At 26.5% G+C, this 27516-nt stretch overlaps 9 protein-coding genes and 1 long non-coding RNA gene across 17 annotated transcripts; 5 read left to right on the top strand and 5 right to left on the bottom strand.

The window, feature by feature from the left end:
* Window positions 1–896: 896 nt before the first annotated feature.
* On the bottom strand, window positions 897–3390 carry U3-55K (U3 small nuclear riboprotein factor 55K). Its single transcript, XM_035864297.2, has 8 exons — window positions 3135–3390; window positions 2738–2874; window positions 2483–2580; window positions 2170–2397; window positions 1971–2080; window positions 1689–1885; window positions 1277–1614; window positions 897–1154 (listed from the first exon to the last, which is right to left on the bottom strand). Exons 1-8 carry the CDS (start codon window positions 3183–3185, stop codon window positions 919–921), a joined length of 1395 nt encoding a protein of 464 aa, XP_035720190.1. The 5' UTR covers window positions 3186–3390; the 3' UTR covers window positions 897–918.
* Window positions 3391–3921: 531 nt separating this feature from the next.
* On the top strand, window positions 3922–5002 carry LOC146872958 (low molecular weight phosphotyrosine protein phosphatase). Its single transcript, XM_085658018.1, has 5 exons — window positions 3922–4110; window positions 4190–4380; window positions 4481–4642; window positions 4719–4797; window positions 4863–5002. The coding sequence occupies exons 1-5, from the start codon at window positions 4074–4076 to the stop codon at window positions 4871–4873; spliced, it is 480 nt and encodes a 159-aa protein (XP_085514144.1). The 5' UTR covers window positions 3922–4073; the 3' UTR covers window positions 4874–5002.
* On the top strand, window positions 4963–5937 carry LOC118440774 (low molecular weight phosphotyrosine protein phosphatase 1-like). The gene is made up of 5 exons (XM_085658019.1): window positions 4963–5097; window positions 5193–5240; window positions 5298–5488; window positions 5553–5714; window positions 5797–5937. The coding sequence occupies exons 2-5, from the start codon at window positions 5204–5206 to the stop codon at window positions 5881–5883; spliced, it is 477 nt and encodes a 158-aa protein (XP_085514145.1). The 5' UTR covers window positions 4963–5097; window positions 5193–5203; the 3' UTR covers window positions 5884–5937.
* A 235-nt stretch (window positions 5938–6172) lies between these two features.
* On the bottom strand, window positions 6173–9268 carry DhpD (guanine deaminase). Of its 3 annotated transcripts, none has more exons than XM_035864298.2 (9): window positions 9128–9268; window positions 8015–8161; window positions 7658–7900; window positions 7265–7483; window positions 7076–7183; window positions 6896–7003; window positions 6666–6831; window positions 6432–6578; window positions 6173–6372 (listed from the first exon to the last, which is right to left on the bottom strand). In XM_035864298.2, exons 2-9 carry the CDS (start codon window positions 8111–8113, stop codon window positions 6173–6175), a joined length of 1290 nt encoding a protein of 429 aa, XP_035720191.1. In that variant the 5' UTR covers window positions 8114–8161; window positions 9128–9268. The 3 variants fall into 3 exon arrangements, with proteins under 3 accessions (XP_035720191.1, XP_035720195.1, XP_085514143.1); XM_035864302.2 differs by having other exon boundaries at window positions 8015–8151; XM_085658017.1 differs by lacking the exon at window positions 9128–9268 and having other exon boundaries at window positions 8015–8440.
* LOC118440771 (uncharacterized) lies at window positions 8446–12037 on the top strand. Of its 2 annotated transcripts, none has more exons than XM_035864296.2 (10): window positions 8446–8869; window positions 9264–9340; window positions 9488–9830; window positions 9915–10250; window positions 10363–10645; window positions 10722–10887; window positions 10946–11088; window positions 11155–11482; window positions 11560–11753; window positions 11835–12036. In XM_035864296.2, the coding sequence occupies exons 1-10, from the start codon at window positions 8752–8754 to the stop codon at window positions 11908–11910; spliced, it is 2064 nt and encodes a 687-aa protein (XP_035720189.2). In that variant the 5' UTR covers window positions 8446–8751; the 3' UTR covers window positions 11911–12036. The 2 variants fall into 2 exon arrangements, with proteins under 2 accessions (XP_035720189.2, XP_085514142.1); XM_085658016.1 differs by lacking the exon at window positions 8446–8869 and adding an exon at window positions 8961–8970 and having other exon boundaries at window positions 9264–9403; window positions 11835–12037.
* A 526-nt stretch (window positions 12038–12563) lies between these two features.
* On the bottom strand, window positions 12564–16376 carry LOC118440908 (post-GPI attachment to proteins factor 6). Of its 2 annotated transcripts, none has more exons than XM_085657540.1 (13): window positions 16187–16376; window positions 15909–16080; window positions 15592–15805; window positions 15390–15517; window positions 15040–15323; window positions 14680–14963; window positions 14473–14601; window positions 14184–14389; window positions 13953–14110; window positions 13632–13864; window positions 13348–13542; window positions 13125–13265; window positions 12564–12946 (listed from the first exon to the last, which is right to left on the bottom strand). In XM_085657540.1, exons 1-13 carry the CDS (start codon window positions 16275–16277, stop codon window positions 12929–12931), a joined length of 2253 nt encoding a protein of 750 aa, XP_085513666.1. In that variant the 5' UTR covers window positions 16278–16376; the 3' UTR covers window positions 12564–12928. The 2 variants fall into 2 exon arrangements, with proteins under 2 accessions (XP_085513666.1, XP_085513665.1); XM_085657539.1 differs by having other exon boundaries at window positions 12570–13052.
* On the bottom strand, window positions 16005–19553 carry LOC146872957 (BBSome complex member BBS1-like). 2 transcript variants are annotated; one of them, XM_085657541.1, is made up of 9 exons: window positions 19448–19553; window positions 18899–19188; window positions 18631–18808; window positions 18352–18561; window positions 17974–18269; window positions 17657–17906; window positions 17395–17574; window positions 16388–17321; window positions 16005–16186 (listed from the first exon to the last, which is right to left on the bottom strand). In XM_085657541.1, the coding sequence occupies exons 2-8, from the start codon at window positions 18910–18912 to the stop codon at window positions 16695–16697; spliced, it is 1755 nt and encodes a 584-aa protein (XP_085513667.1). In that variant the 5' UTR covers window positions 18913–19188; window positions 19448–19553; the 3' UTR covers window positions 16005–16186; window positions 16388–16694. The 2 variants fall into 2 exon arrangements, with proteins under 2 accessions (XP_085513667.1, XP_085513668.1); XM_085657542.1 differs by having other exon boundaries at window positions 18631–18803.
* LOC118440791 (uncharacterized) lies at window positions 16605–18978 on the top strand. The gene is made up of 4 exons (XR_004837928.2): window positions 16605–16743; window positions 17695–18069; window positions 18163–18314; window positions 18422–18978. It is a non-coding gene; the product is annotated as an uncharacterized LOC118440791 (long non-coding RNA).
* Window positions 19520–21315, top strand: LOC118440790 (uncharacterized). Its single transcript, XM_085657543.1, has 7 exons — window positions 19520–19825; window positions 19920–20013; window positions 20084–20192; window positions 20248–20370; window positions 20458–20616; window positions 20696–20836; window positions 20974–21315. The coding sequence occupies exons 1-7, from the start codon at window positions 19621–19623 to the stop codon at window positions 21145–21147; spliced, it is 1005 nt and encodes a 334-aa protein (XP_085513669.1). The 5' UTR covers window positions 19520–19620; the 3' UTR covers window positions 21148–21315.
* Window positions 21316–21499: 184 nt separating this feature from the next.
* On the bottom strand, window positions 21500–27390 carry LOC118440789 (protein dispatched-like). Of its 3 annotated transcripts, none has more exons than XM_085657537.1 (11): window positions 27156–27390; window positions 26625–26671; window positions 26332–26469; window positions 25584–26267; window positions 25116–25503; window positions 24836–25037; window positions 24369–24756; window positions 23696–24277; window positions 23334–23634; window positions 22959–23259; window positions 21500–22884 (listed from the first exon to the last, which is right to left on the bottom strand). In XM_085657537.1, the coding sequence occupies exons 3-11, from the start codon at window positions 26410–26412 to the stop codon at window positions 22590–22592; spliced, it is 3222 nt and encodes a 1073-aa protein (XP_085513663.1). In that variant the 5' UTR covers window positions 26413–26469; window positions 26625–26671; window positions 27156–27390; the 3' UTR covers window positions 21500–22589. The 3 variants fall into 3 exon arrangements, with proteins under 3 accessions (XP_085513663.1, XP_085513664.1, XP_085513662.1); XM_085657538.1 differs by having other exon boundaries at window positions 27228–27390; XM_085657536.1 differs by having other exon boundaries at window positions 26625–27221.
* Window positions 27391–27516: the final 126 nt, after the last annotated feature.

Here is a 27516-nt window from a genome sequence, read left to right as displayed (position 1 = left end):
CTTTTGTACAGAATAAATAAATACTTGTACTGTGGACCAATATTTCTTTCATTTCATTCTCATTTATAGCCATGCACGGCGCAACGTTATTTAAACTTTACAATAATTGGCATGTGTAACTATTCCAGAAAAGAATAATTATGAACAAAAATTACTTCATAAATATATATTAAAGGCACTTAACTCTTTCACTCCAAACGATGAATATATATATATATGAAAAATGAACGCTCGGAATACTTATATATACGCCTATCATAATATATCATGTTCTGCAATTTTTCGCACAAAACTTTACGATTAACTCAATTGGCAATAATAGATCTCATTTTTATCAATCATTGGTAACTCAGTCGATAACATTAGATACTCTTTTTACTGACCAAATAATTCAGTCGGCAATAATGGATTAAATATATAGCTAATAAATCGAGAACATCTTTTCATTTTTAAACCTTTGAAATAAATAAAAACATATTCGTCGGATGAAAATTATTGAAGAATATTGAAATCTGAAGAATTCCGCACTGAAAGGGTTAAACGTTTTTTATAATTTTATCATCTAAATTACAAATATTACTTACATTAAAAATATATTATTCCTAAGAGAAATTTGAAATGAATTATGTTATTTACAAAAAATAATTTTATTTATATATACTGCAATAAAAAAGTACGTCATATCAACTTTATAAAATAAAAAAATCAATCAAGCATCATAAACGCTTCGTACGTCAGCGTCAAGTTATAAACGATGCGTCCGTCCATGGCAAAAATATTATTTCACAAGCATACTAGACCGAAAGAGTTAATTTAAAATTATTAAAATAAAGTTTATATTATGTATCATTTATATAATGTGCTTGGAATATTATATAAATGATAAAATGTAATAATTAATCTCTTAGATAATATATATTATTTGTTTGTTTTATTTTGGACTAATGGTATAATAACAATACAGTTTCTGGCTTCTGGTATACGCCACCATCTACCAAGCTTGTGTTCTTGACCAACACCAGCAATCAGATTATTACCATCTGGTGTAAATACCAATGAGTTTATAAACCCGACTAATTTTATTGTAAATAATGGATGTAATGATTTAAACGAATCACCGCATCGCCACAATTTGATCTCTCCATTTTGAGAACCTAATAAAAGGAAAATATTATTACATTTAAAGTTGTGTAAATCGTAATAAAATAAAGATATATAAAAAATATTCAGAATTTTTAAATACATATAAGAGGTATCTTATAAAGAAATATTTTACCAGATGCTACTAAATCAGTATTCAAAAGCGTTGCTATGCTCGATATCCATTTTGGTTGCCCATTATTTTCATCTATTCCATGAGCCTCGGGTACACAACATAAAGGTTTTTTTTTTAGACAACCCCATACACATAATGAGCCATCATTTCCACCACTAAAAAAGTTCTCTTCATTGATAAGTTTAACGATATCTATGCTGCCATTATGACCATTAAAAATTAATTGCGATTCTTCTACAATTTTCCATATTCTAATAGTTCCATCATATCCACCACTAGTTATAGCGCGTTCTCTTGATAAAGCATCAATTGATGTGATACCATTTTGATGTCCAAATCTAAAAATAGAATTGTACCTTACACTTACACATTTATGTGGAAGTATTAATTCAAATGTATAATATATACCTACAAAGATTCAACATATGCCATATCATCTAAATTCCAAACTTTTATGCTTCTGTCTTCAGATGCAGAGTAAAGTGTGTGAGTATCTTTTCGAAATATTAAACCAGTTATTATACCTCTATGTCCTTGTAAATTTTTTAAAAGATTTAAACTTTCCCCACAAAATACTTTAATATCCTTACAACCACCATCTCCAACAACCTAATAAAGTATTATTCGTAAATTAAAAACATATGTTTAATATATAGAATATAGATTCTATATATTATATATTGTATATATTTACCAAAAATTTGCCATCAGTACTAATTGCCATACAATTAATTGATTTCATTCCATCCTGTCCTTTTCTTTTTCCTTTTATAATTTTTAATTTAGTTCTTTCCTTTAATGACCCTACAGTAATATTGAAATAATGTAAATTACATTATTTTTATAAATATTATTTAATTATTTTTTTTAATTAAAAATTAATAAAAACTTACATTTAACTAAACTACCATCTTTAGAACTTGAATATAAAATGTTCCCTTTATTAGAAATACATAAACACGTAATAGAATCTTTATGAGCTTTACATCTCAATATTATAGGATCTTCATGAGCAATATAACGTTCTGCTACAATTTTTCTAAGGCATCCCTTTTCTTCCAAGTATTCATCTTTTAATCTTCTTGCAACTGCTCCTTCCTCAAATTCTGCTCTATCTTTCTCTATATATGTATCAAAATATATTATAAATTAATAATGCACAGATATTTGTAATAAATATATTACAGTTCATCTATATTCATTAACCTTCTTCCTCAATTTGTTGAAGATATTTTTTAGCCAGCCTAATACGTTTTTCCTGAACGGTTTCTTCAGTTTCTGATTCACTTTCAAACTCTGGTGATCTTAGATTATAAAACAAAATTTATTTTTATTTTTTACAAAGTTATCATTGCTTTTTTTCTTTTTTTGTTTCTATTAATTTATTTTCAAGTACAACATATTTTTTATGGAAAATGTATAACATTGTAAGCAAAATGATTAACTATAAATTTTACTCACTTTTCATTTTCTTCTGCAAGTTCTTCGTCATTACTAGATATACTCTCATTGTCAGTGGGTATAGACTTTTTTACATTTTTTTTCTTTCCTTTCGAAGTAAATGTACTTTTATCTCTATTTTCAAAATGTCCATTATACTGAAATATAAACAAATAATATTTCAATAGATAAATGTCAAGAGTATGTAATATTTAATAATTAATAAAATTAATCAAATACTAAATTAATACTAAATACTAAATTAATTTAATAAAATTTCAGTTATTAACTCTAAATTCTACTAAGTATCAATGCTATACTCTTTGTTTATAATAAACTGCTAAAATAAGTCTAACCTATAATAAGCTATTTATTACAGATGTTTCATTTTGTCAATTTGTAAATATTAGTAACTTACTTTTCTTTTAGTTGCTCCCTTAACTCGATTGTTCCTTATAAAAAACGACATTTTAACATGTAAATAACGTAATGTTTAATTAACTTCAGATATAATTTTCTAAATTAATATTAAGTATACCGAGCACATGGTAAAAAGCATGAATGTTACATTCTTACTGTCGCCCTCTAGAATAGGCTAGAGGGCAACACGTATAAAGTATGCGGCGGGTAGACAAAATTTTATTAAGACTATTCAACTTTGACTGTATAATGACTTACACCAACGATGAGAATGAGCATAATTCTTGACCGATTTTGATGAACAAGATCTCATTTTAAAAACGAAGGTTTAGCTTTTGAAAAAAAAAAGATTTTGCTTTTTCGAATTTTTAAGAAAACTTTATTTTCTTTGAAAAAAATTGTTTTAAAAAATGATACTTTTTCAAGAATTTTTTTTATGGTTTCCTCTACTAAAAGTAATCTACTTTACATTATTACTATTATTACTACTATTACTATATAATAATACATAATGTAATAATATAATAAATATACATATATATATAAGTATTCACTAATTATTTTTAACAAAGCATTCGACAAAATTTTGTTTTTACACACAATTTATATACTAATTATTATATGTATCAATTATATTTATTATTATCGTACCTAGCATAGATCACTGCAAAATGCGCATTATTATAAATCTACATGAAACCGATCGTTAGTATGAGTGAGAGAAATATAACCAACCAACAAGCTTATACAACTATACGATAGCATTTCCTGCTTGCACTTGTAGTTCATATTTTATCCTACCTGTCGCTAAAGTCACACACACTTAGAGCGAAAGTAGTAAAAAAAATAAAAATTATGTTTTATGTGCAAATCTAACTAGTAAAATAATAAAGATAATAAAATTAACAGTGAAATAATAAAAGTAATAAAATTAATCATGTCACAAAAGAAAAAAGTGCTTATGATTTGTTTAGGTATTTTTATAAACCTCCTTTATTAAGTTGCTTCTTTTCCTATATAATGATATAATCTTCATATGAAAATTTTTTTAAGGAAATATTTGCCGTTCTCCTATCGCAGAAGCTGTTTTTGATGATCAAATTAAGAAAATTGGTTTAACTGATCAATGGGAAGTAGATAGTGCAGCTCTTATAGGATATCATACTGGTAAAAATCCTGATCGAAGAGCTATGTCTGTATTGAAACAAAGAGGACTTACTAGCTATTCTCATCGTGCTAGACAAGTATGTAATGTTTCTGATAAATAACATAAATATAAATTATTTTCATATATATTATATATGTAAATATCATATAAATATCATATATTGTTCCTATTTTTAGATCACAGTAGATGATTTTAATAAATATGATTGGATATTTGGAATGGATGTTGAAAATATTCGAGAACTAAATAAACTAAAACCACAAGACAGTAAAGCGATAATTGAATTGTTAGGAAAATATGATCCAGAAGGAGAAACAATAATACGTGATCCTTACTATGTATGTTATCATATTTTTTATATTCTTATATACGTTTATTTGAATAAAATTTAAACAATATAAATTGTTTTTATAGGATGATGATAGTACTGGATTTGAGAAGGCATATGATCAATGTGTAAGAAGTATTACAGCATTCTTACAGAAGCATAAAGGTAATTAATTTCTTATTTAATTGTATAATGTTTGTTACTGTATAATTTAATGTTTATTTTTTCAGATGTAAAATAATGACAACTTAAAAATAGAAAGAAAAATGTTTATTTTCAATTTATAAATATTCTGGAAAAAAAATTTAATATTTTACCTACAGATTAATATTAAAGAAATAAATAATTGTCAAAACAAAAAAAAAGCATCATTTATATCTGTAGCACATAATGAAAATGTCGCAATCTTCTTATACAGTCGCGATTCATAATTTACAAATCATTAATTTGTAATATAATATATAAGTAAATTCATTTGTGCTACACTCTATTGTTTATTATTCTTTTCTAATCCATTTGTACATTATTATTGTATCTCTAATTATATATTTATTTCACAGTTTCGCAGAATATGATAGGAAAAAGAAAAGTACTTATGGTTTGTTTAGGTAGGACTGCAATTATAATAATATAATATTATGAATTGATACTATTTTTCATTATAGGAAATAGTTGTCGTTCTCCAATAGCAGAAGCAGTTTTTAATGCACAAATTAAAAAAATGAATTTAGTTAATTATTGGGAAGCAGATAGTGCAGCAATTTTGGAATATCATATAGGTAATCCACCTGAACCAAGAGCCATGTCAACACTTAAAAAAAATGGAATCACTGAATACTCTCACAAAGCAAGACTTGTAAGAATATTTTATATAATTTAATAAAAAAAAAAATTTGATATTATAATTATTGCTATTTTAGATTACAAAAGCTGATTTTTACAAGTATAATTGGATATTTGGAATGGATAGTTATATAATGGAATACTTGTACCCGTTAAAACCAGAGAATAGTAAGGCTATTGTTGAAATTTTGGGAAAATATGATCCAAATGGAGAAATTAATATAAGAGATCCATTATTTGTATGTAATTTTTAATAATAGAATCTATAGCAGCATCTTATAAAAAAAAATTTTATATCTACATGCTATAATTTTGTTATAGGACAATGGTAGTCATGGATTTGAAAAAGCATTTGAACAATCTCTAAGAAGTATACAATCATTTTTGAAATATCATAAAGATAATTAAAATAAAACTTGGGAAATATATATTCAGAACCGGCTTAAATACTCTTAAACTGCATTATTGACCATCTATGTGCTTGCATGCATTGCATAATTACTAGCACAGCTTTGTATACATGTACTAAAAATATACATTGATGAATCATACTAATTATACTTGTTTAAAATATTAATCAATAAAATAAAATATATCCAAGTTACAATTTGAAGATAAATGTGAAAATATATAATATATATTAAATGAAATGAACTATGTGATATACAAAGAATAAAAATATGTGATGCATATATTTCTATTTAACTTTATAACCAGAAACATAAACTTCAATAATGTTACGATCATCTCCAGAATATATAAATCTTTGTAATTGTTTTTCTAGTGAATAACTCATGAAATCATCTAATGGCCCATTACTTACACTCATATCTACTATAAGTGCATCAAATTCTTTACCAGGTATTAAATTACCTACCTCTTTGTTAATCCCTAGTGCTAAAAAATTTAGGAACAAATTAAGGAAAAAGCATTAGATATTGAATAAAAATACTTACATATAGCGCCTCCTAAAGTAGCCATATAAAACACTTCTTTATAGTTGAGACTTTCATAGTCACTTTTAAACATAGCAAGGTTAGTTGATACTTGTAACGCAGATCTCATTGCGTCCACCATACTAGAGCTTTGTCCACCTGCTACATCTAGTAAATAATAAATGAATATTTATTTATATATTATTTATACAAATTTATCTATCATTTTACAGCTTTTAAAAAAATTCTCAATACCTGTCCCTAGTCCTATTTTAAGTCCTTTTGATTTTAATTTTTGTATGTCACACATACCACTTTTTAAACATGTGTTAGAAGATGGACAATGTATAATTGCTGTATCATTTTGTTTAATAAGCATTATTTCATCCTCTGTGAGGTGTATTGCATGAGCTAATATTGTCTAAAAAAAATTTTTTTAATCTAATTAAAAAATGACTAATTTTTATATACATTTTTTAATTTACCTTATTAGTTAGAAGTCCAGCTGCATTATATACACTAGCATAAGATGGATACTCCTTGAACATATTTCTTACTGCTTTAATTTCATCTATATTTTCAGAAATATGTGTCTAAAATAATGATATTTTTATAATTATGCTCTGAAATAATTAATTATTGTACAATGCATTATTTATAAATACTTGTATGTGAAGATCTCTTTCTTTAGCCAGGTTGCCCAATTCTTTCATCAATTCCATATCACAACTCAAAGCAAATCTTGGTGTAATGATTGGTTTTATAAGATGATTCTATAACAAAAATTTTTATAAAATATTGAGATTTCAATAATCTAATTACCATGATTAGTTAAGACCATTGTTTTCACTTACATCAAGATTTAAAATATCATTTATAAATTGTATAGTATTTTTTATAGATTCTACAGTATTTTCATAGTATCCATCGTTACGATATGCATTCATATTTACTTTTCCTATAAAGGCACGTTGGCCTAAATGTGCAACTGCTCGTGCAAGTTCCATAGATGCTTTTCCATATAAAGATGCAAAATAACATGCTGTTGTTGTACCCATGGCAAGAGTACGTTTCTGAATATTATGTAAATATATATATATATATATATATATAAATATAAATATATATATATAATATACATATATATATTTATAATATATATAAATATATACATACAATATATATATATATATTTTTTTTTTATTTTTATTTTATTATTAAAAATTAAAATAAAAAATCTTACAAACCACAACAGTTTCAAATACATGTTTAGCAAATTCTTCATCGACATATTTTTTTTCTAAGGGGAAAGTATATTTTTCTAACCAATCTAATAGATTTTTATCATAACCCAAACCAAGATTAGGAAATTGAACTGCATGAGTATGACAATCAATAAGACCTGGCATTAAAAATTGTTTGTCATTTAAAAAAGTGACATGATCACCTATAAGTGCACTAGGTTCTGGATTCACAGTAACATCAATGATCTATAAGTTTCAAATGTTATAAAAATTATAACAGTTGTTTATATATGTTTATTTAATTTAAATAAAATCATGATAAATATTTATTGATATTTTATAACACATCTCAATTTATACCTTGCCATTTTCAACCATTACAGCAGCGCGATCAATCATAATTAATTCTCTTTTTTCGTTAGAATGCACCAAGGCACCAACGAATATTTGACGCTTCATTTTAGAGAATTTTTTAAAATGTTCAGAAATGATTTAAACTGAAAAATTCTTATAAAAGTATTATATATTTAAATCATTTTTCTTTTGTGTGTTATTTTTAAGAAAAAATAAAATTATCGTCAAAAAGAAAAATAAAAATCGATTTTCGATACTAATGCATCAGTCGTCTTATTTTATTGAGTCATTCCTACCAATAATTACATTGAATTAAATATTTTTGAAAATATATATCTTCTATGATCCATAAAGTTTTGCTCGTTTATTTGTCCAATGTTGGCGATTTGTCAACAATGGCAACGTTGTCGATTTGCATTCGGAAGAGCAGAGAAGTGATGCAATCTTTATTTAGCGTTTACAATGATTTATATTTTTAAAACATTTCTAATTAGTTATTAATTACATATAATTAGAATTTTTGATATATTGTGAAATAATAGAAAAATATCTATATAATGATCTCAATAATAATTTTTGGATTGGCAAAAAAGAAACTTTATCAATATATTGATCAAACATAAACACCATTGTAAAAAGATCTCTTTTTACGAAATATTTGTTTCGTGGAACTAATTTATATCAATTAACTTTAATCGTGATTATTTCTATTTTTTTTTTTATTTGCGAGTGCGATATTAAATATGGAAAGTAAAAAGGAAAAGAAACAAGAAAAACTGAAAAAAACAGAAAAAGTAATATCCGATCCACATCGCGAATATTTGGATATGGATACCGATGAGGAAGGCCATGAACGACGAGGTAAAATAATGAACTCTTTCATCAAAATTTATAATTTTTCTATATTATACAAAAATATCGAGTTCATTTATATTATATAAAAAGAAAAAAGAATTTATCGCGTAAGTAATTTATATTTTTACATCAAGTTATAAAAAGTTTATCTAACTTTAGATAAATATAATGTATTTTAAATAATTTAGTCAACGGATATTTTATTATATAATTTATCGATCGAAAATTTGTTCAAAAATTTGAAAATAATTGTAATCGAAATACCTGCTGCTATGCCAATATGTTTCCAGGAACAATAACAATTTTACCTGCTTTAATGAACGTGTGAAAAAAAATAATTATCGATTATATTTAAAAAAAATTAATTGACCTTATGTATTTATGGATATATAAATTGCAGAAACTTCCGAGAGTGAATATGAGACTTCTCCGGAACCAGAAAATCCTATTTATACGGAGCAAGAACTGATAACACTAGTCAGTATCATAATTGCTCGTTGAGCGGGAATATTTAAAATTATCAATCCTAATCAAATGCATGTACTTTCAACTAATAGAACTAAAACCAACTAATAAATTTAAAAAATTTATTATATTTTCCATCATAGAAGTATGTTTTCTTAGGTACAATACGTAAAGGATTTGACAGTACTTTCTCATCTTAAAGAATCGGATTGGAACGAAAGCTGCTACGAAGTTATACGAGAATATTTTCAATGCGTATCTCATACTATATTGATTATATTTTTCAATCGAAATAAATTGATGGCATCTTTGAATCTGTCCGATTGCAAGGAAGTAGATCTTATGTATTTTTTAAGATCACCATTACAAATCTATACAACTGATAATTTTCTCAAAACTATTTTCTGTGGGAACATTAACGAAGATAAAACAAAATCGTTTTTTAAGTTTCTACAAAATATATACGCTCCTGTTGCTTTAAATAGTAACGAGTGGCCAGAAAGTACTTTTTTTTATTATATCATTTTATAATCATAAATTAATTTATGACTTATATTGCATATATTTTTTTTTTATTATATTCTAGTTATACAGAATGATCTCTATTTGAACTTACACAATCTTTTAATGATTTTAAATGAGCAACTTTGTAAATCAATAAATCGAACGATTTTGTATGTACCAAGAGAACGTTTACCTGAATTACGTGGATTTCGATTATTTTATGAGCATGATTCTGTAATTAGAGAAGAAAAAAATACTGTCATACAAATGCAAGAATTTCATATAAAAGAATTAATTGGAAGATTGGAAAAGATAGTCAGATGTTGGATAAAACAAATACATGCGGCTTTAACTTCTACGGTTATTAGAAAAAATATCGAAAGTATAATGGATGAATGTAATCATTGGAAAAATATTTGTTAGTGCAATCATTCTTATGATTATTAAGAATATTTAATATTTTAGAATTTATTATAGTATATTATAGAATTTATTTTTAATTAAAATCATATTTATATGTATATTTTTAGATGATAATTTAAATTCTTTAAATAATCAATTATCGAACAATGAAGTCCAAGCTATTATCCAATTATTAAAAAATATGAATTCATCTAGTGTAGAATCATTTCCAATATTTATTAGAAAACTGCAGGAAGCATTGATGGAATCTTCATCAAATTTAATATACTTAAACATTTTATCTGAATATTGTACAAATTTATGTATCTCGGATAATATAGAAGTTAACGTGACGAAGATATTACTCCTGATACTACTCATTTGGATGGAATCACCTTTTTATAGTATAACGTATATATAAATACTTTATTAAAATATGTACAATAGAAAATTATGTGATATTAATATAAAATTTATATTTTTATAGAAATAATATAGGGTCCCTTTGTCGAGCATTAAGTACTCAATTAATATCTCAATGTCAAAGATATATAGATATAGAAACTGCAATTAAAGGACATGCAGAAAGTGGGATACATATGCTAAAGAAATCTATATCTACCTGTCAAATGTACAGGAAAGTTTATGAAAAAGTAAGAATACATCTTTTTTCATCTTAAAATTAATATTAAAATTTAAAATATTTTATAGTTTGTAAAAAAGATAGCAACTTCTATTAGTCCTTATAGAATATGGGATATAGATGAAGAAATGGTTTTTAATAGTATTAATGCATTTATACAAAGATGTCATGATATTATCGAAATTTGTAATGCACGAATTATTTTTGAAAGGTAATAATTTAGGAAATCTAATATTTGACTTCTTCTACCGTGTATATTATTATTATATTACCATAGGTGTGCTAAAGAAGAAACATTTGGAGGTGCAAAAGGAATAGAATATGAAAAATGTTGTCAACAAATTGAAAATCTATTTTATGATAATTTGAACAAAATTATTGCAATTCAAGAAAATATATTAAACATTAAAGATACTAATTGCAATATAGCTATACATAAATTTAAAATAGCTATAATACAATTAGAAAATATGATTAAAAATTTAATTAACCATATTTTTGAAAACATTAAAAACATTGATGAAGGCATTGAAGCAATATATGCTTTTGAAAGATTTAAGTATCGATCGTGTTTAAAAGATTTAATATATGAAAAATGGATACAGGTGAAGTATTTACAAGATAGAAAATATATGGTTGTTATTTAATATATTTATTTCTTATAATTTTGTTATGTGCATAGATGTGGAAAATATTAGATGAAGAAATAGAAATTTGCAATATAACTAAAATTAAAGAAATAGGTGCATATCATCCGCTTATCAAATCCTTTTCTAAGTACTTGAATGTGCAATATACAAAAAAATATTATTTAAAAATGCAATATACAAAAATGATAAATGCATCTTATTGGTTGGTAAATTGTGTAGATGAAAGGTGTGTGCAATATTGTGAATTCATGGTTTCAATTGTATTTTTTATAGAAAAGATATAGATATTAAATTTAAATAATTTTAGGTATTCCCTGGAACGTTATAACATTGTAATAGATCAGTTAGAAGATACTTATACTAATAATAAAATAAGAAGCTAATCAAACGATTTAAAGAATTCAATAAAAATGAATGCATATTAACTAGCAAAACAGTTGATCATTTAAATTTAACAATCTATATAAAATTCATACTTCGTTTTTTTTTCCATTTACTTATAATGTCATTTTGAATATAATTATACATTGATGATAAAAATATAAATATAATATTTATATAAATTGCAGATTCTAACTATTCTTAAATAAGTATTATAGAAAACTATTATGTATACTTTATGTATACAGAAACATATAAAGTATTAATAAAAATATATCTATAATATTACATCTATATATATTTATACCTTAAATACATCTTACTATATAAATTAATATGTCATGAATTCTCTTGTTTATAGAAAAACATTATAAATATTTTACTTTTTGATATTAATTTGAGTTTATTGTTACGTTTGTAGGAACTATATTAAGAAATTGCATTTAATTATTAATAAGAATCTTTTCTTTAAAAAATCTTATTATTAAATTAGAATAAGATATATCTCTATATTTATTAAAATAGTTTATATATATATATATATATATATATATATATATATATATATATTTATATATATATATATATTCTATTAGGCACTATGCACATATTTTCACATAAAATTGATTTCTATTAGCAGAGCTAATATCTCCTATATATTATGATTCGTATTATTATAAATTTTATGCATCTTATCCAATATATAAAATATGTTCAATTTAGAGATTAATATATTTTTATAAAAAATATATTGATCTTTTAATAAAGAAATAATTCTCGTATGTAATATACTGAATTATCATATTCTTATTTTGCTTATTAAACATATAAAAGATTCCTATACTTATAAACATTTTGTTAGTTTTAATTATCAATTATAATATTATTTTGGCATAATATAATTATAAGAAAGTTTTAAATGGCAAACTTTTGCTTTTGTTATTTATCTGAACACAATTACTATACTTTCTTACCTATTTATTACTGTAAAAACTGGACTTTCAAGGTAATCTTTATAGTTTAACAACTCACTATCTTCTGTGAAAGAATTAATATCCGAGTTATTTAATTGCTCTGTCCGTGCAGGTGGTAATAAAAATATTAAAGATATAGCTATTACTATGTGCCATGCACTATGGACATACTGTAATAAAATAAATTTATAATTTGTAAGATTTCTCTAAATAAAATCATTACATCAATTATATTTACATACTTGGTAATTTGCTTCTGTTTCAACTAAAAAAAAGAGCAGTAAGCCTACACCCGCTAATAATAAGCCTACTAACAGCTTTGATAATCTGTTAGGTTTCTTCCAACTTCTTAGATGGTAACTACGATATATATATGTTCCAACCTACGGGATTTTTAATATAATTAAAAACGTATCATTATAATATTTACAAATAGATAATTAAGATATGTAATAATTGACTTACTGGTATTATAACACCTATTGTCAAAGGCATCAATATACTAATTAAACTTGTTCTATCAGATTGCACTTCAAATGCAATTAGAAGTACACCAAGCATATGACAAAAAGATACGAAACGAATGGGTAATCTTGCCATAGCTACAAGTGTTACCCATAAAGCTAATATACTTGAAAAAAAATCGCAGTATTGTAAAACCTAAATAATCGTTTAGAAAAAAAATGGTAATTTATTTCTATATCTCTTTGTTTAAATATATAATAATATATAACTAAAAAGAAACTTACTTCAAATTTAGTAATACAATAATTTGTAGTACGTTGATCGCAGGCATGGTAAAGAGTAGAAGATAACATAGTAGATAAATAAATCAATCCTTCTGTATAAAGTTCTCGTTTTATAGCTAAATATATAGCTGGTATGAAGAATCCATTGCTTAATGTCAACATTAATGTTGTTATAACAGCAGAAGTACCAGAATTAATAGTAATTGTATCAGTACAACCCCATCCTTTATATCCTAAGTATGTAATAGATAATTAATAATTCATACTTTTAAATAAATATAAATTTCCTTTGCATATTTTACTTCGTGATAAAGTTGTTACCTTCAAAACAGTCACAAGCCGTATAGACAAGAAGATTTCTATGAATTTCTTGACAAATTCCATGATGACCACATGAATTATTACCAGAAAATACACATTGTCTTGTATGAATATTCAATGATACTAAAATTTCTTCCATTTCACAATTTACAGCATGGCTATAAATAAAATTATTCGCGCATAAAATGACTATACCATAAATATACGTACACACACAAAATATAATCTTACTCATTTATGTAACATGTGGCTTGTAAAAAAATATACCATGTATCTGGTTGTGGATATGGTATTAATATACTTTCATCATGTTTACCTGATGAAGACAAGTTCATAAATAGTTTTTTATCTTCACATACAACTTTGTTTTCTAGTATATTAGGTGCATGACCTTTTTGAATACAAACAGCTACAATGATTAATTGTTTTGTCATCGTCTATTAAAAGTAATGATAATTATATATTATATAATCTACACATAAGTATGTTTTCAATAATTTTTGTAATATCAGTTTCTTACCTCATACATTTCTAAATGAATATTAATTTCAAGAGTACCTCCAATATCTACTAAAGGTAAAATATTAAACTGTATTATTATTGGATATGAATCCATTAATACCAACCAAGGAGTTAACCATTCTCTTCCCTGAAGAAAATTATATATATAAAATAATATAATTTTTTATCTGTTATTAAGTGTAATGTTATTAAATTAAAAACATACTTGCAATAAATAACTTGAAGAAAATACTTGAGAATGTTTAACTCTAACAAGTTGATATCTTGGAAAGCATTTATCCTCTACATCAGAATTTTCTCTCCGTACATAAAACTGACTTTTATGTAGATCTATCAAATCATTAGATGAATTTATGTTACGATTCCAAACATCATAGTTTTTATGTTCTTTCAGATTTTTTGTTGATATTTGTGTCACTTTTTCAGTAATTGATGACACATCTAAGTACTGTTTTATAAACTGTTTCTCTATTAGTTTTATAGGACATTCTACAACGATACATTTTATTTTATAAAATTAAAAAAAAAAAAAATTAACTCATATTTATAATTACAGAGTACTTACCTGAAATACTAACTTTGACGTTAAATTCTATTATACTATCTGAAATAACTAACAAATAGTAATAACTATCTTCATATGGGGAAGATATTGTAAATGTATAAGAATCTAGCATGGTCAAATTTCCAGTATTACTTGAAGGAGTATTATTATATATTGGTAAAACACGACCTTGTAAAGCTATATTTTTAATACAAGGTTTATGTATATTACGAAAGGAATCTACAGTAAAATTACATCCCCAAATGTAAACACGTAAAGTTGATATTCCAGATGGCACATATATCCTGAAAAATATATAAATAAATAACTTTCAAACTTTTATCATGTCTTAATTCATTATATATACTTACTTGTAATAAGAAGATGTTTCTTTTGTTTTCAATGTGGTTTGATAACCTACAGGTATATTTTCTATAGAATTTGCTCCTACCCATAATGCTACAGAACCTATGCTATAATGACATTTGTGAAAAAGGCCCTGAAATATTAAATTAAATATCTTTTAATATTTTATCTCCTTTAATGATTATGAATGAAACTGTACAAGCATACTTGTTGTTGAACTTTTTTATCCCAATGAGATAAATATGCTGCCACAAACCAATCCCCAGCTTGTGGTCCATAAATTGGTATAACAGCCATACTCTTTGGTTCAAAAAATGTATCAGTTGAAATTACCAGTGTATCATTATTTAATGGATACATATTTGTTGGAAATGTCATATTATCAATAGATAATACAGGATAACTACCCCATCGTAAATGTCTACAAGATATTACTAAAACTTTTATCTTGTCCTAAGTTCTTTTTTTTTTTTTTAAATAAGATGAATTAAATAATGACATTTACAAATGGAAAAGGCACTAACATATGCACCTTCCTTTGGGGACAATTTGGTCCATCCATGAATGCTGCAAATTGCCATGTTGCTCTAAGGATTTCCTTTGGAACATTGAAATGAAACATAGATACATCTGAATAACTTTCAAAGGATTGAAGTATACTTTCTTGACTTGCTTCTGGTATTATACACAATGTACCTATATGTTAAATTAAGTTATTCAAATAATAAGAATAAGTAACATAATCCTGCATATCACAGATTATTTATATTATGATCAATGTTGACTTTGGAAACGAACATACCTGGAAGAAAAAGTAATAAATATACAAAGAAAAAGTAAAGATAATAGAAATGTTGACTTGAGAAAAAACGTTTCGAAAATATGGCAATCATTATATAAACATAAAGTATAATAAATATTAATATTTAACAAAACATATATAGAATTAAGTAAAAATTTTATTATGAATACTTTATAAACATAATTATAATTTCGTGTTTACAGGTAAAGTTATGTAGAAACCTTCGTCGATTCGCTACTAATACTGATGTTTGCGCTCTCTAGTGTTAAAATGTAAATTGAAAAAATTCTATCACATTCGAATGTATCATATTTATATTTATCAATTTATATTATTTTTTTTTTAATAAAAATTTATTCTTATAATCAGTAATAAATTATAATTCATAAAGATATATTTAAAATCTCATGAACAAAAAATGATCATCGAAATTATGATATTACGAAATTATTTAAAACGTAAAAAGTTATTCAATCGATCAACGATGAATATATAAAATGAAAGTTTTTTAAATTTCGATCTCTTCTTCAGCAGTTGGTAAAATAACATTAGTGAATGTAAGTGGTTTTGATTTATCCTTTTTGCAAAGTAAAACTTGTACCTTGCCAGAAATTTTATTTGTTAACGTAGCATCAATTGTTATCGGGATTGGTATACCACTGGGTAATAAAGGCAAGTTGACAACACGTTGATTGACTTCTGTATTTTCTCCTCTACAAACGATAAATAATCCAGTATCGGATAATCCATCCGAAATATTCGTGATCAATATTTGAATTCGATAATTGGGTCCTAAGCCAAGGACATTAGCCTCCAAAGATATTGGATCAAGTCCTGTATTTTCACAACCACTTAACAGATCAACAGCATTTTTGGCAATAGTTAAACGTAGTCGTAGAAAACCTTGTTGAAAAGTATTATGAATTTTCTTCGCTTCAGATCTTTCTCTTATTGTTTGCTCCACGAAAAGACGCGTTTTTTTTGGTATTACAAATTTTGTACCACCGTTTGGTGTCACGGAGAAAATTGTATTATGTATACTAAAATCTGCAGTTCGCTTTAATATCTTCACACAGAGACCACCACTGACTGTTACCATTGCCATTGTTCGTTCTTCTTGTCCCATCCGTCCATACTGTAAAATATCCGTTTTTTTTTTTATATAAAAGTTAGTTGATGATTATTATATACAGTAGATAAAAAGATACCTTTATTGCAGACACTGGTTCCATTGTCTTAATCGTGTCCACATGGTGTTTACCATCGTATATTCGTACACCATATCCAGCTGTACTGACAGCTAATAAAGAAAGTCCGCTTTGTGGTACTGGCAAACTTGCCATGTCTAATATAATACCTGGTACATTGATGCTCCATATTTTAATACCCTGTAAAAATAATATATGCATGCTTATATATATTCTTTTTTTCCTTTATTTTTTTTAGAGATCTTTGTTTCTAAATTTTTACTTTTTTTGAAAATCCTAATAATGTTCCATCCATAATAGCGACTGCTGCACCATCACCGTTAAGAACAGAGATGGTAACAATCGGAGCTTCAAGTTTTTCCCAGAGTTTCACAGGACTTCCTCTTCGTATCGCTCCTATATTTCCGTCTCTGCCGATCACCATAATTCGTCCATCGCCAGCCCATAAACCAGTAGTGGCAAATGATACAGGAGACCACTTTAGAAGATGCTTGTCCATAATGGTAAATGCTCTAAAAGAGGCGAAGAAAAAGTGAAAAATTGAAATGATTCTGTAAAAAATTAATGCATTTTTCGTACCTCGGATCCAATACGAAAATCTCTTTGTTTTCTGTACCGATTATAAGACAACTACAAGCGGGATCATTCCACGAATCCTTCCTGATAACACCAAGGGTAGTCACTGCATTATTTTTAATCAGAGGTATTCTTCTGTATTGTTCCGCAAAACTCATTCGTAAATTCACATCCATCGATAAAAATTTTAAGGTACGCGGAGAAATTGCTGCTGCCCCAAGTTCTTTCAATAATGAGTCTAGATCATCGGCCAATGTCAGCACATTTAATTCTTCTTCGAGACCAGCCTTATGCCATATCTGAAGAAAGCTCGGGTATATCGTGCAACGCAAATAATATTAATGGTACAGGAAAAGTATATAATTTTAATCTTAGACGCACTTCTCGCTCTTTAGGATGAGCTTCGAGATGCGGTAAGCAATATTTAAAAAATGGTCGTAAATTCTTAAAGATATAAACGCTAGAACCGGCTCCTGCAGCTAATACGGCTGATTTGGGTTCACCATTTTCTGTATAAAATCCAGCGACTCCGCAAGGTGGATCTACCATATTATGCTCCGTTATTTGATCACTCCCTTTGTAAACGCGTATCTTAAAAGAATAAGAAATTATTCTTCATGAATAAAAAATCACAATATCAAAAGGATTGATGTTAAATACCTTTGCTGAATCAGCATTAACGGATCCTAAATCGGTAGACACAAGACGCGCATCTCCATCGCCGATTGCATCAAGCATATCGAGTCCACCAGGAAGAGTATAAATTTTAGCGCCCGGTTCCCAAATGGCTTCCAACCACCTGCTTGTTCCAAGACCACTGCCTGAATTGTGATCTGCCCTAAAAATAATGATAATTAAAAAATACAAATTTTAACATTATTTTAAAATATGTGAGTTATATAGAATGTAAAAATTGATATATCTTTACCTTAATCCGTGCATATTGAAATTTTCGAATATTTTAATAAATGTTTACTTTTATTTTATTAATCAAATTGAGTTGCGCTTAACAAAAAAAAAACATAAATATATATGTTTATATAATCTTAATATTTTTCACAATGTTATTCGCTCTAAGTAATAGCGTTTAATATCACGTGCTATGTTTGGCTCTACGTATCCATGGGAATCTTTTACTAATATACGGCATATTAAGGTATCAGTAGGCATGCGCTCTTTAACATATTTCTTCAACTTAAAGCGATTAATTTATGAATCCTATAAAATTGAAAAAAATTTATAACCTCCGGAACAAAATAAATTAATAAACAGAAAGATATAATAATGAGCACTTTCGGAATATAAAAATAGAATTATTTTGTTACAATTTCTTATACTGCAACAAATAAAAAAAAAGAAAACAGTAAAATGTCATATTAAAGAACAACCATTCGTATATGTAAAGTATATTCGAGATAGTTTTATTCAATATACATATATTAAGATGTATTTAATAATTAGAGAAATGTTTACCTACATCGTAACATTGTTATCATTAGCATCATGTTTATTTTCCTTCTTAATTGAATAGTTACCAATCAACCTTCAGAGCTTTTGTTAACTACACGAACAGTAAACTCTTGAAAATTTGTAATGGCGATTTGTTTTTTCTTTCAGAAAGTCTTACTCTTATATTTTTCTTAATTGACAATGGAAACAGAAACTCCGTTATCTTATTACAGATTTAAATCAAGACCAACAAATAGACAATTGTGGCCACAAAATAAAGAAGGCGAAAGCTTGTTTAAAGATTGGATTAATCGTGTTAATGTAACGTTAGATCCATGGGATAGAATCGATTCTCCACAATTCATAGACTTTTTTAATATACCTGAACTCTCTGATAGATTTTTTGGTATACATTTATATCTTTTTAGTATAATAATTAGATTATCTTTTATTCTTACGCAAATTTATTAATGCGATTATAAATATTTCTTTATGTTAAGAAACGAAAGAAGAAGAAAAACCATTGCAGCACAGTGCAAATGCGCAGAGACTTCCTCGAACGAGTGATTATAACGATCAAAATGAACTAATTAAGTAATTGTCATGCTAAATTTTATGACTTTATATCTTACGAACGATACGTCATTTGTTGTTTTTCTTTTAGCTTACTAGACAATTTTTCTTTGACGAAAGAAAAGAAACAACAATTGGATAAAAACATTGATATCGATAAAGAAAATCGAGGGGAAAAGAAACGAGATTTAACAAGACAAGTATTAATTTAGTTTCAAAAATATTTGACTTGCTTTAATTCAATTAATATTTCAGTGTATTCAAATGAAACATAAAACAACGACAAGAGAAAACACAAAAAAAATAACAGAGAAAGTGCATACTGCCGTGAAGTCTTTTAATTTTGATTTGCGAAATAAATGCAAACAACAACAAGAGGTAAAATATATTTAAAAAGCATGTTATCATTTTTGATAATTTTTTATTAATAATTATGTTTTATTTAAAATTTTTATTATCATTAAGACATTTAAAGAAGACAAAAAATTGCATGTATTTGGAGCGAAACCTGTACCTAAATTTATTAAAACATTGGTACCATCAAAGTCTAATTATACAATTGGTGAAAAATTCAAAGAATCGAATAAAATAAATTCCGAAAAATCTATTAAAAAATGTCCGGAAGTACGTTATCATGTAATATTCTAATATTATTTGCATGTTTTTACTATGTATAATAAATACTTTCTTTGTTTGCGAAAAGATTTGGAAAAAGCCGCCATTCTTACCTAGTCTTACTAAAAGAATTTTAAAAATACCAGAAACTCCACTTCTTTTGACAGCAGTTAGAGCTAAAGAAAGAAAACGCTTCGAGGAAAAATTAAAAGAAAAGGAAAAGGAAATGGTAATGTTAAAATGTTTATTTCTGTATATCATTTATGTATATCTTAAACGTTCATTTAACATAATTTTACATTCATTACAAGAAATAACGATTCACATATCTTCAGATATACTTACATATAATTTTGTAATTGACAGATTGCTACAACTGAGAAGAAATTAGAAAAAGAAGAAATTGCTTGTTTGAGAACCAAAAATTTTCATAAAGTTCAACCTATTCGCAAGTATAACTCAAATTTTACGCGAATCGAGAAACGTCCTCTTATTGAACCACTAGATCCATTGAATCATAAACGCCGACGACGCGTTTAACAAATTTTTAAAATAAAATAAAAGAAAAGAAAAATAACAAGCATTTGCTTTGTTTTCTTTTTAACATATTTTCTCATTGAAATTTACATTAAGCTTGATATAATATATTTTTATTGCTACTTTAATGTTATTTTAAAAAAGGGCAATTCTTTTTTTGTAAAATTTGTATAAATACCGTTTGTATACATATATTTAAAAAAAAAATTCATAAACGAATATATTTTTGGCTCATTAAAATAGTTCAGTATAAATTTTTCTATTATAGAGACATAAACATCAATTGTTGAGGATTAACAAATATGATGATTTGAATGATAAAAATTGTAATCGTAACAATATAATATTTATCATACTTTACCAACAATTACTTTCGTACTATATATATTTCTTAATTATTATTATTATTACTTACCAACTTAAAGTGGTGAACAAAATTTTGCTTTTGTATTTATTTCTAGATTTCATTTTATTAAAATTTGTCCATGTTAATATTATAAAAAATAAGTAAGTATGTTATCAAGGAAATTGTAAATTAAGACGTATTCATTAAATTAACAATTTGTACCCTATACTTAGAATCAGAAAATAATTGTCTCCAATTCTCATGCATTTATCGCTAAAATTTTTTGTGGTCAGAGAGAGAGAGAGAGTATTTGTCCCTTTTATTAAAGATATTTAGCACTATTAACAAAATTACATATAATTAATCTTTTGATATAATAAATCTGTTTATCTACAATTAGTTAAAAAATATAAATTCAAAGATTGCAGAAAGTCTAACATTTATAAAGTTAAGCTTAACATTTAACATATATCAGAAGATTACTATATTGTTAAATAAGAATAATATATACTTGAACTTTATATGTAAGAACAATATTTAAAAATAATAGGAATACAAAACGATATATTATATAATATATAATACATTCATCACTAACGCAAATTAATACTGTTTCGTGAATTTGCAGATATGTAAGAGCTTTAAAAATTTTTTTGAATTGTCTCTCAGATGGCATTATTTGTAAAGAAATCTATTTACCCACATATATATATATATATATATATATATATATATATATATATATATATATAAATCACATGAATGAAGTTATTAGAGAATGAAAAATAAAGTGTATAGAGATCAAAAAGATAAATAGAGCTATACGCACTCTGTTATTACCTGCATGCAATAATATATATGTATATGTAGTATGTGTATTTGTGCGCGTACATACGCAAATATGTAAACCACATAAAGAATACAGGAAGCCCAATGAATGTCGACGACAGACAAACATATAAGTAACAAACAGTCTTATTAACTACGTGAACACAGCCAATGACACATTAATTAGATAAGATCGTAGTTCCATATAGTTCACAATGAAGGTAACACATGATCAATAATATTATGTTTTGAGATTTATGAATGTAGATATTCAATCAAGATCGTCCATTTGTTTTCGTCTATTATTCCACACAGTGGTTTGATTAGTATCTAAATAAAGTAATGCCGATGTTGGTGATGGAGGTAACGATGAAGAGGGAGGTCGTGCAATAAGAATTTCCGGTTCACTACAATGAAATTGACATACTGTGCTAGAAGTACTTAATGTTGATTCAGATAGCATTCCCTTTCCTTTCCCTTTTTTTATTATTTTACCGTTATCTCTATTTGTTTCTCCTAAATCTTCTGATTCTTTTTTATGAAAACAAAATAATAATTTTCTTCCCCTACAATTAATATCAATCTGATTAATATTAAAACCAAAAAATAAATACTGTTGTTTATATGTTCGATATGTTACCTCGGATATTGAAATTGAGCAAAATGCGATGATGGACCAATGACTGCTAACATTGGACATAAAAATAATGTAGCATAAATCCAACTTATTCCCATCACAAGTAATAGAAATACACCAATTTGTATATATGCCAATACATCAGAGGGTAACATGAGAGCACCAGCAACTCCACTTGTTAATGTTGCCATCAGTGTTGGACCACCCATTTGATCTAATGCTGCTTTAACTTTATCAATTCTTTGTTCTGAATTGCATGCTCGATAACTTACAGCATAATGTAAACTGAAATCTACTGCCAAACCTTGAGAAACATAAAATTCTTATATCCTTTCATATATATTTAATATTATCTATTTAATATATAATTAATGTTACCTATGGCAGTAGATACTGCAACACTTTCAAGAACATTAAGTTTCCAGCCGAGAAGAATTAAAGCAGCAACAGTCACTATAATGGCAGCACCAATTGTTATAATTGCATACATACTAACTAAAGGATTTAATGTTACGAATGCTAATACTGCAAGTGCTAAAATCAATGAAACGATCATAGCCCAAATAGTACCCTCGTGTAATGTACGTTGTAATTCATAAAATTCCAATTTACTAATGAACCATCCTCCTTGCATAGTTATAGGTGCAGTTTTTAATTGATCTTGCATCCAAGTCTCTACCTAAAAATATAATAATTATTCGAGGAGCCTTCTTAAATACAACATCGAATATAAAACTTACTTCATGAAAGAATTGATCCATATGAAAATATGAAAGACTGTAGTCATATTTACTATCATATTCTACAATTAACGCCTTTATTTCAGGCACTGGTAATGTCAAAGATTCTGTTGCATTTGTTGGTTCCAATGAAGTTTGTACTGATTCTTTCAAAAATTTTAAACCTGCATAGACTTGACCACCTCGATTCCACAAATAAGAAGGTGTGCGATAGAGTTGTGCAGCAGCTTCTGCTGCACACTGTTTTAATACATTTGGCTTATAAGGAAAAGAACTTCTTTTACAACATGGTGAATAATTAATATGCGTGTCTACAGGATCTTCACAATGCCTTCGCATCCATGTACGTAACGATTCAATAAAACAATTAGGAAGAAGTGCTCCTAATGTATTACGATAAAATGGCTGAATTCGTAGATTACGGCAGAATTGTTGCAACCATAATTGAGATTTCGGGTGGGACACGTCGAAAGATTCATCCCATACTAACATGCCCTTTTTATCAGGATTAAGATAATCTCCATTATCAACTGGTTTTATACCCCAAACAAATCGTAGTGGTAAGATCTCATCACCATCAATCTAAATTCATATAATTTGCATCTTTATAATAATATTTATATATTGAATATTATTTATTTAATTTATAATTTATATTATTTATAATTATTACCATTTCATGTTTTTCGAACCAGAATTGTCGAGAATAAATTAAATCATATTGTTCAAAAGGGTGAGAAGTTTCAAATAACTGGAAGTCAGGAGTATCAGGTAACTGCAGTCCTGGATAGTGAAAAACTACTATGCAACCAGCTGTAGCTAAGGCACCCAAACTCACAAGCCAAAACCATCTTAAACTAATTGCAATTTTTGTGAGGAAGACACTAAATATAAGAGCAATCTTATCTGTAAATGTTCGCATAGGACGAATAATTTTCCTGGTAATAAAACTCGCAGGTGACAAAGTAGTTATTCGACAATGTTCTGATACTACTACACATGCTGGTAGCCACGTGATCATTAAAAAAAAATTAGTAATCACAGTCATTCCTGAGAACAAACTATATATCACAATTATTAATATTACATAAAAATCTAAAAGAATGCATTTATGACATATCAATATAAATATTTTGTTACCTAAAACAGTTAATGGCAGTGACATTACTGACAATAGATGCAAAAAATGCTACTGCTGTTGTTAATGAAGTAACAAACATAGATGGTATTGCATGTTTCATGGTTTCCTGTACTAATCGTGCTAATCCACCATTAGAAAGTTTTTGTTGCTTACAACACTCCCAAACTTTGCAATATATAAATGCATCATCTGCACCAATTCCTTCAGAAAACATACTTATCACAATTATATATGATATTTAATTTTTATACAGAATTAAAAATATTAAAAGAAACTTACCAACTGCAACCACAATTGCAAGCAAATTCATAAATGGGAAGAATTTAATTTGCAAAACAAGAGTATATACTGCATATGAAATGCCAAGACTAAAGAGTACTGCAAAGAATGTAGTAATAGTTAATAATAAAGATCCAGTATATATCCAAATGCATAGAGTCACAAAGCCAAATCCAGTTAGAACCAGACTAAAATCCGATACCAAAAGACGATCAAATAATGTACTTTTTAATCCTAACTGCATGCCTTGTACTTTAAATTTCCCATAACTCAGATCATTATTATTTAACTCTTTGTAAAAATCTAAACTGGCTGAACTAGCTGCAATTGGGAGAAATAGCATTACAGATTGCAATGTTGAATGTGACTTATTTAAAGATTGTTGTTTCTGCAAAGAAATATATAATTTAATATAAAATTATTGCTCCTGAGTACAAAATAAAATTAAGAAAACAAATCGATTCTTACATGACTTGGAATGAAATTTACATCTAAAAGATAATGTAATAGATGATAAACTGCATTATGTAGATAACATTCTGCTGGAACACGTTTCTGACAATTAAAATCTTCTGCACAATTAATAGTCAATTCCAAATTATGATAATAATAAGCACATCTTCTTAACAAAGTTTCTACTCGAATAAGATCATTCTCAGTCACTCCCAAACAAGAACTTCGATTAGACAACAATGCTACATAGTTAGCAGGTGACCAACTTCTGCAACATTTATGTCCTATATTATTATGTTCCTCTTGAATCTGACATAATGAAGGAAAATGAGGATTTGCTCTAAGTGCAGCATCAATATGACACTGAGCTAGAACACCTTCCATGGTCCATAAACTTTTTTCTTCTGTTTCTGTGCCTATAACTACACGAGCATAAGCAGAACTTGGTAAATTACAGAAGAAGCTTTCACTGTCCAAATTATTATGATTTTTTTCATCTTCTATAATATTTAATCGATTCTTATTTCTTAATTCTAATAATTCTTCCCATTTATCTTTGTTATTATCATTATTTGAATCTTCTTCTGTTTCATTTTTTGTTACAATATACTTTTTTCCTTTTTTTCTGTTAATACTCTTAGGTTTTTTTCTAAGAATACCCTGACTTGTCCAACCATAACTTTGTGTAGTCGAGTCAGTCTGTTAAAAACAGTTATTTATATATTATGATATATCTTTAGAAAAAATAAAATAATTGAGTTACCTGTTGATTTATTTGTTTTAAATAATAATAATATTCCAAAGGATTATCAACAAGCTCTCCTCTAGGGCTGGTTGCTTCCATTAAATTTTGCCATGCTGTCAATCTTTGTGCTAACACAGTACCCCGTGCTTCAAATCCCTTACAATGATAAATACATATATAATATTTATTATTATATATATATATATATATATATATATATATATATATACATATATATATATACACATATATATATATACACATATATATATATATACTTGTAGAAGCACATAACAATTAATAATGCTCACCAATTGAGGATCAGAAAAATCTGGAAAATTTTGAATAGTACGAGGAGCTATTAAACATGTACAAGAAAATAGAAATACTGTCAATAGAATAACATATGGATGATGTGCAACTATACGAGAAAACCACCACGCTTCCATTTTTAGCCACTGTTATATTTCACATAGATATTATTATTTCAAATCTAGATTAGCATGGTATAATAATAAAAAAGTCTTGATAAAACACCACTTAAACACATTACACTTTAGAGTAAAAATAGATTATTTCATATGTTACTTTCAAAGAAATTAGTGTCAAAATATAGTCTAGAATTACTAATACTATATGACGGTTTTATAAGTATGCACTTCACGTTGAAATCATAATTTTGTATACGTAATGCATACATCTTCGATATTTTAAATGTTGAACTTTTATGATTGCCTATCTGCACTTTACTGATTCCATTTAAGAAAAATCCACCTTTTATATGTGCAAATAGTAATATTAATTAAAATATGTATATATCGAATCGATATTTTTTTACTTACATCGATTACGATACAAAAATAATCATATATTTATTATAATACAATATTCAAACTATTACACAATTATTTTACGGTATCATTGGAAAAGTAACATGGTTGATCCATGAGAAGGGGTGGCACATGTGTTTACATCGCTATGAGTGGTACGATCCGATAGCTTGTCCGAAAAGCAAATCGAGAAGTCGATTGCTGAAATGGTAACGTTCGTAAATTGTCTGTCTCATTTTTTCTATTTTATCTCTCTCTCTCTCTTCCCAATTTTTTATGTTTTTTATTTTATATAATAAAATATATACATAATACGATTTATTATGATTTATTTTAAATGATATTTTTATTTAGCAAACTAAACACACGAAAT

Source organism: Vespa mandarinia, chromosome 6 (genome assembly GCF_050613455.1).
Source record: "Vespa mandarinia isolate Hongniang chromosome 6, ASM5061345v1, whole genome shotgun sequence".
NCBI lineage: Eukaryota > Metazoa > Arthropoda > Insecta > Hymenoptera > Vespidae > Vespa > Vespa mandarinia.
This window is presented reverse-complemented; position numbering and strand designations above follow the sequence as displayed.

What these genes read in the sequence shown, in the direction of transcription:
- LOC146872958 (XM_085658018.1), top strand. Translation starts at nt 4,074, where the DNA reads ATGTCACAAAAGAAAAAAGTGCTTATGATTTGTTTAG. An exon ending in AGTGCTTATGATTTGTTTAG is followed by an intron (nt 4,111 to 4,189) that starts GTATTTTTATAA and finishes AATTTTTTTAAG; the next exon opens with GAAATATTTGCCGTTCTCCT. An exon ending in ATTCTCATCGTGCTAGACAA is followed by an intron (nt 4,381 to 4,480) that starts GTATGTAATGTT and finishes TCCTATTTTTAG; the next exon opens with ATCACAGTAGATGATTTTAA.
- LOC118440789 (XM_085657536.1), bottom strand. Translation starts at nt 26,762, where the DNA reads ATGGAAGCGTGGTGGTTTTCTCGTATAGTTGCACATCATCCATATGTT. An exon ending in ATTTTTCTGATCCTCAATTG is followed by an intron (nt 26,470 to 26,624) that starts GTGAGCATTATT and finishes TATCATTGTAAG; the next exon opens with GGATTTGAAGCACGGGGTAC. An exon ending in TGCAGTATCTACTGCCATAG is followed by an intron (nt 23,260 to 23,333) that starts GTAACATTAATT and finishes ATGTTTCTCAAG; the next exon opens with GTTTGGCAGTAGATTTCAGT.
- LOC118440790 (XM_085657543.1), top strand. Translation starts at nt 19,621, where the DNA reads ATGGAAACAGAAACTCCGTTATCTTATTACAGATTTAAATCAAGACCA. An exon ending in GATCAAAATGAACTAATTAA is followed by an intron (nt 20,014 to 20,083) that starts GTAATTGTCATG and finishes TTTTTCTTTTAG; the next exon opens with CTTACTAGACAATTTTTCTT. An exon ending in CTATTAAAAAATGTCCGGAA is followed by an intron (nt 20,617 to 20,695) that starts GTACGTTATCAT and finishes GTTTGCGAAAAG; the next exon opens with ATTTGGAAAAAGCCGCCATT.
- LOC118440771 (XM_035864296.2), top strand. Translation starts at nt 8,752, where the DNA reads ATGGAAAGTAAAAAGGAAAAGAAACAAGAAAAACTGAAAAAAACAGAA. An exon ending in TAATCATTGGAAAAATATTT is followed by an intron (nt 10,251 to 10,362) that starts GTTAGTGCAATC and finishes GTATATTTTTAG; the next exon opens with ATGATAATTTAAATTCTTTA. An exon ending in GTAAATTGTGTAGATGAAAG is followed by an intron (nt 11,754 to 11,834) that starts GTGTGTGCAATA and finishes AAATAATTTTAG; the next exon opens with GTATTCCCTGGAACGTTATA.
- LOC118440908 (XM_085657539.1), bottom strand. Translation starts at nt 16,277, where the DNA reads ATGATTGCCATATTTTCGAAACGTTTTTTCTCAAGTCAACATTTCTAT. An exon ending in GGCTTGTGACTGTTTTGAAG is followed by an intron (nt 13,865 to 13,952) that starts GTAACAACTTTA and finishes TTACATACTTAG; the next exon opens with GATATAAAGGATGGGGTTGT. An exon ending in CAATAGGTGTTATAATACCA is followed by an intron (nt 13,266 to 13,347) that starts GTAAGTCAATTA and finishes AAAATCCCGTAG; the next exon opens with GTTGGAACATATATATATCG.
- DhpD (XM_035864298.2), bottom strand. Translation starts at nt 8,113, where the DNA reads ATGAAGCGTCAAATATTCGTTGGTGCCTTGGTGCATTCTAACGAAAAA. An exon ending in TAATGGTTGAAAATGGCAAG is followed by an intron (nt 7,901 to 8,014) that starts GTATAAATTGAG and finishes TGAAACTTATAG; the next exon opens with ATCATTGATGTTACTGTGAA. An exon ending in TACTTTAGGAGGCGCTATAT is followed by an intron (nt 6,373 to 6,431) that starts GTAAGTATTTTT and finishes TAAATTTTTTAG; the next exon opens with CACTAGGGATTAACAAAGAG.
- LOC118440774 (XM_085658019.1), top strand. Translation starts at nt 5,204, where the DNA reads ATGATAGGAAAAAGAAAAGTACTTATGGTTTGTTTAG. An exon ending in ACTCTCACAAAGCAAGACTT is followed by an intron (nt 5,489 to 5,552) that starts GTAAGAATATTT and finishes TTGCTATTTTAG; the next exon opens with ATTACAAAAGCTGATTTTTA. An exon ending in ATATAAGAGATCCATTATTT is followed by an intron (nt 5,715 to 5,796) that starts GTATGTAATTTT and finishes ATTTTGTTATAG; the next exon opens with GACAATGGTAGTCATGGATT.
- LOC146872957 (XM_085657541.1), bottom strand. An exon ending in TATTAGGATTTTCAAAAAAA is followed by an intron (nt 17,575 to 17,656) that starts GTAAAAATTTAG and finishes TTATTTTTACAG; the next exon opens with GGTATTAAAATATGGAGCAT. An exon ending in AACCAGTGTCTGCAATAAAG is followed by an intron (nt 17,322 to 17,394) that starts GTATCTTTTTAT and finishes GATATTTTACAG; the next exon opens with TATGGACGGATGGGACAAGA.
- U3-55K (XM_035864297.2), bottom strand. Translation starts at nt 3,185, where the DNA reads ATGTCGTTTTTTATAAGGAACAATCGAGTTAAGGGAGCAACTAAAAGA. An exon ending in ATGGCATATGTTGAATCTTT is followed by an intron (nt 1,615 to 1,688) that starts GTAGGTATATAT and finishes TTCTATTTTTAG; the next exon opens with ATTTGGACATCAAAATGGTA. An exon ending in TACTGATTTAGTAGCATCTG is followed by an intron (nt 1,155 to 1,276) that starts GTAAAATATTTC and finishes TCCTTTTATTAG; the next exon opens with GTTCTCAAAATGGAGAGATC.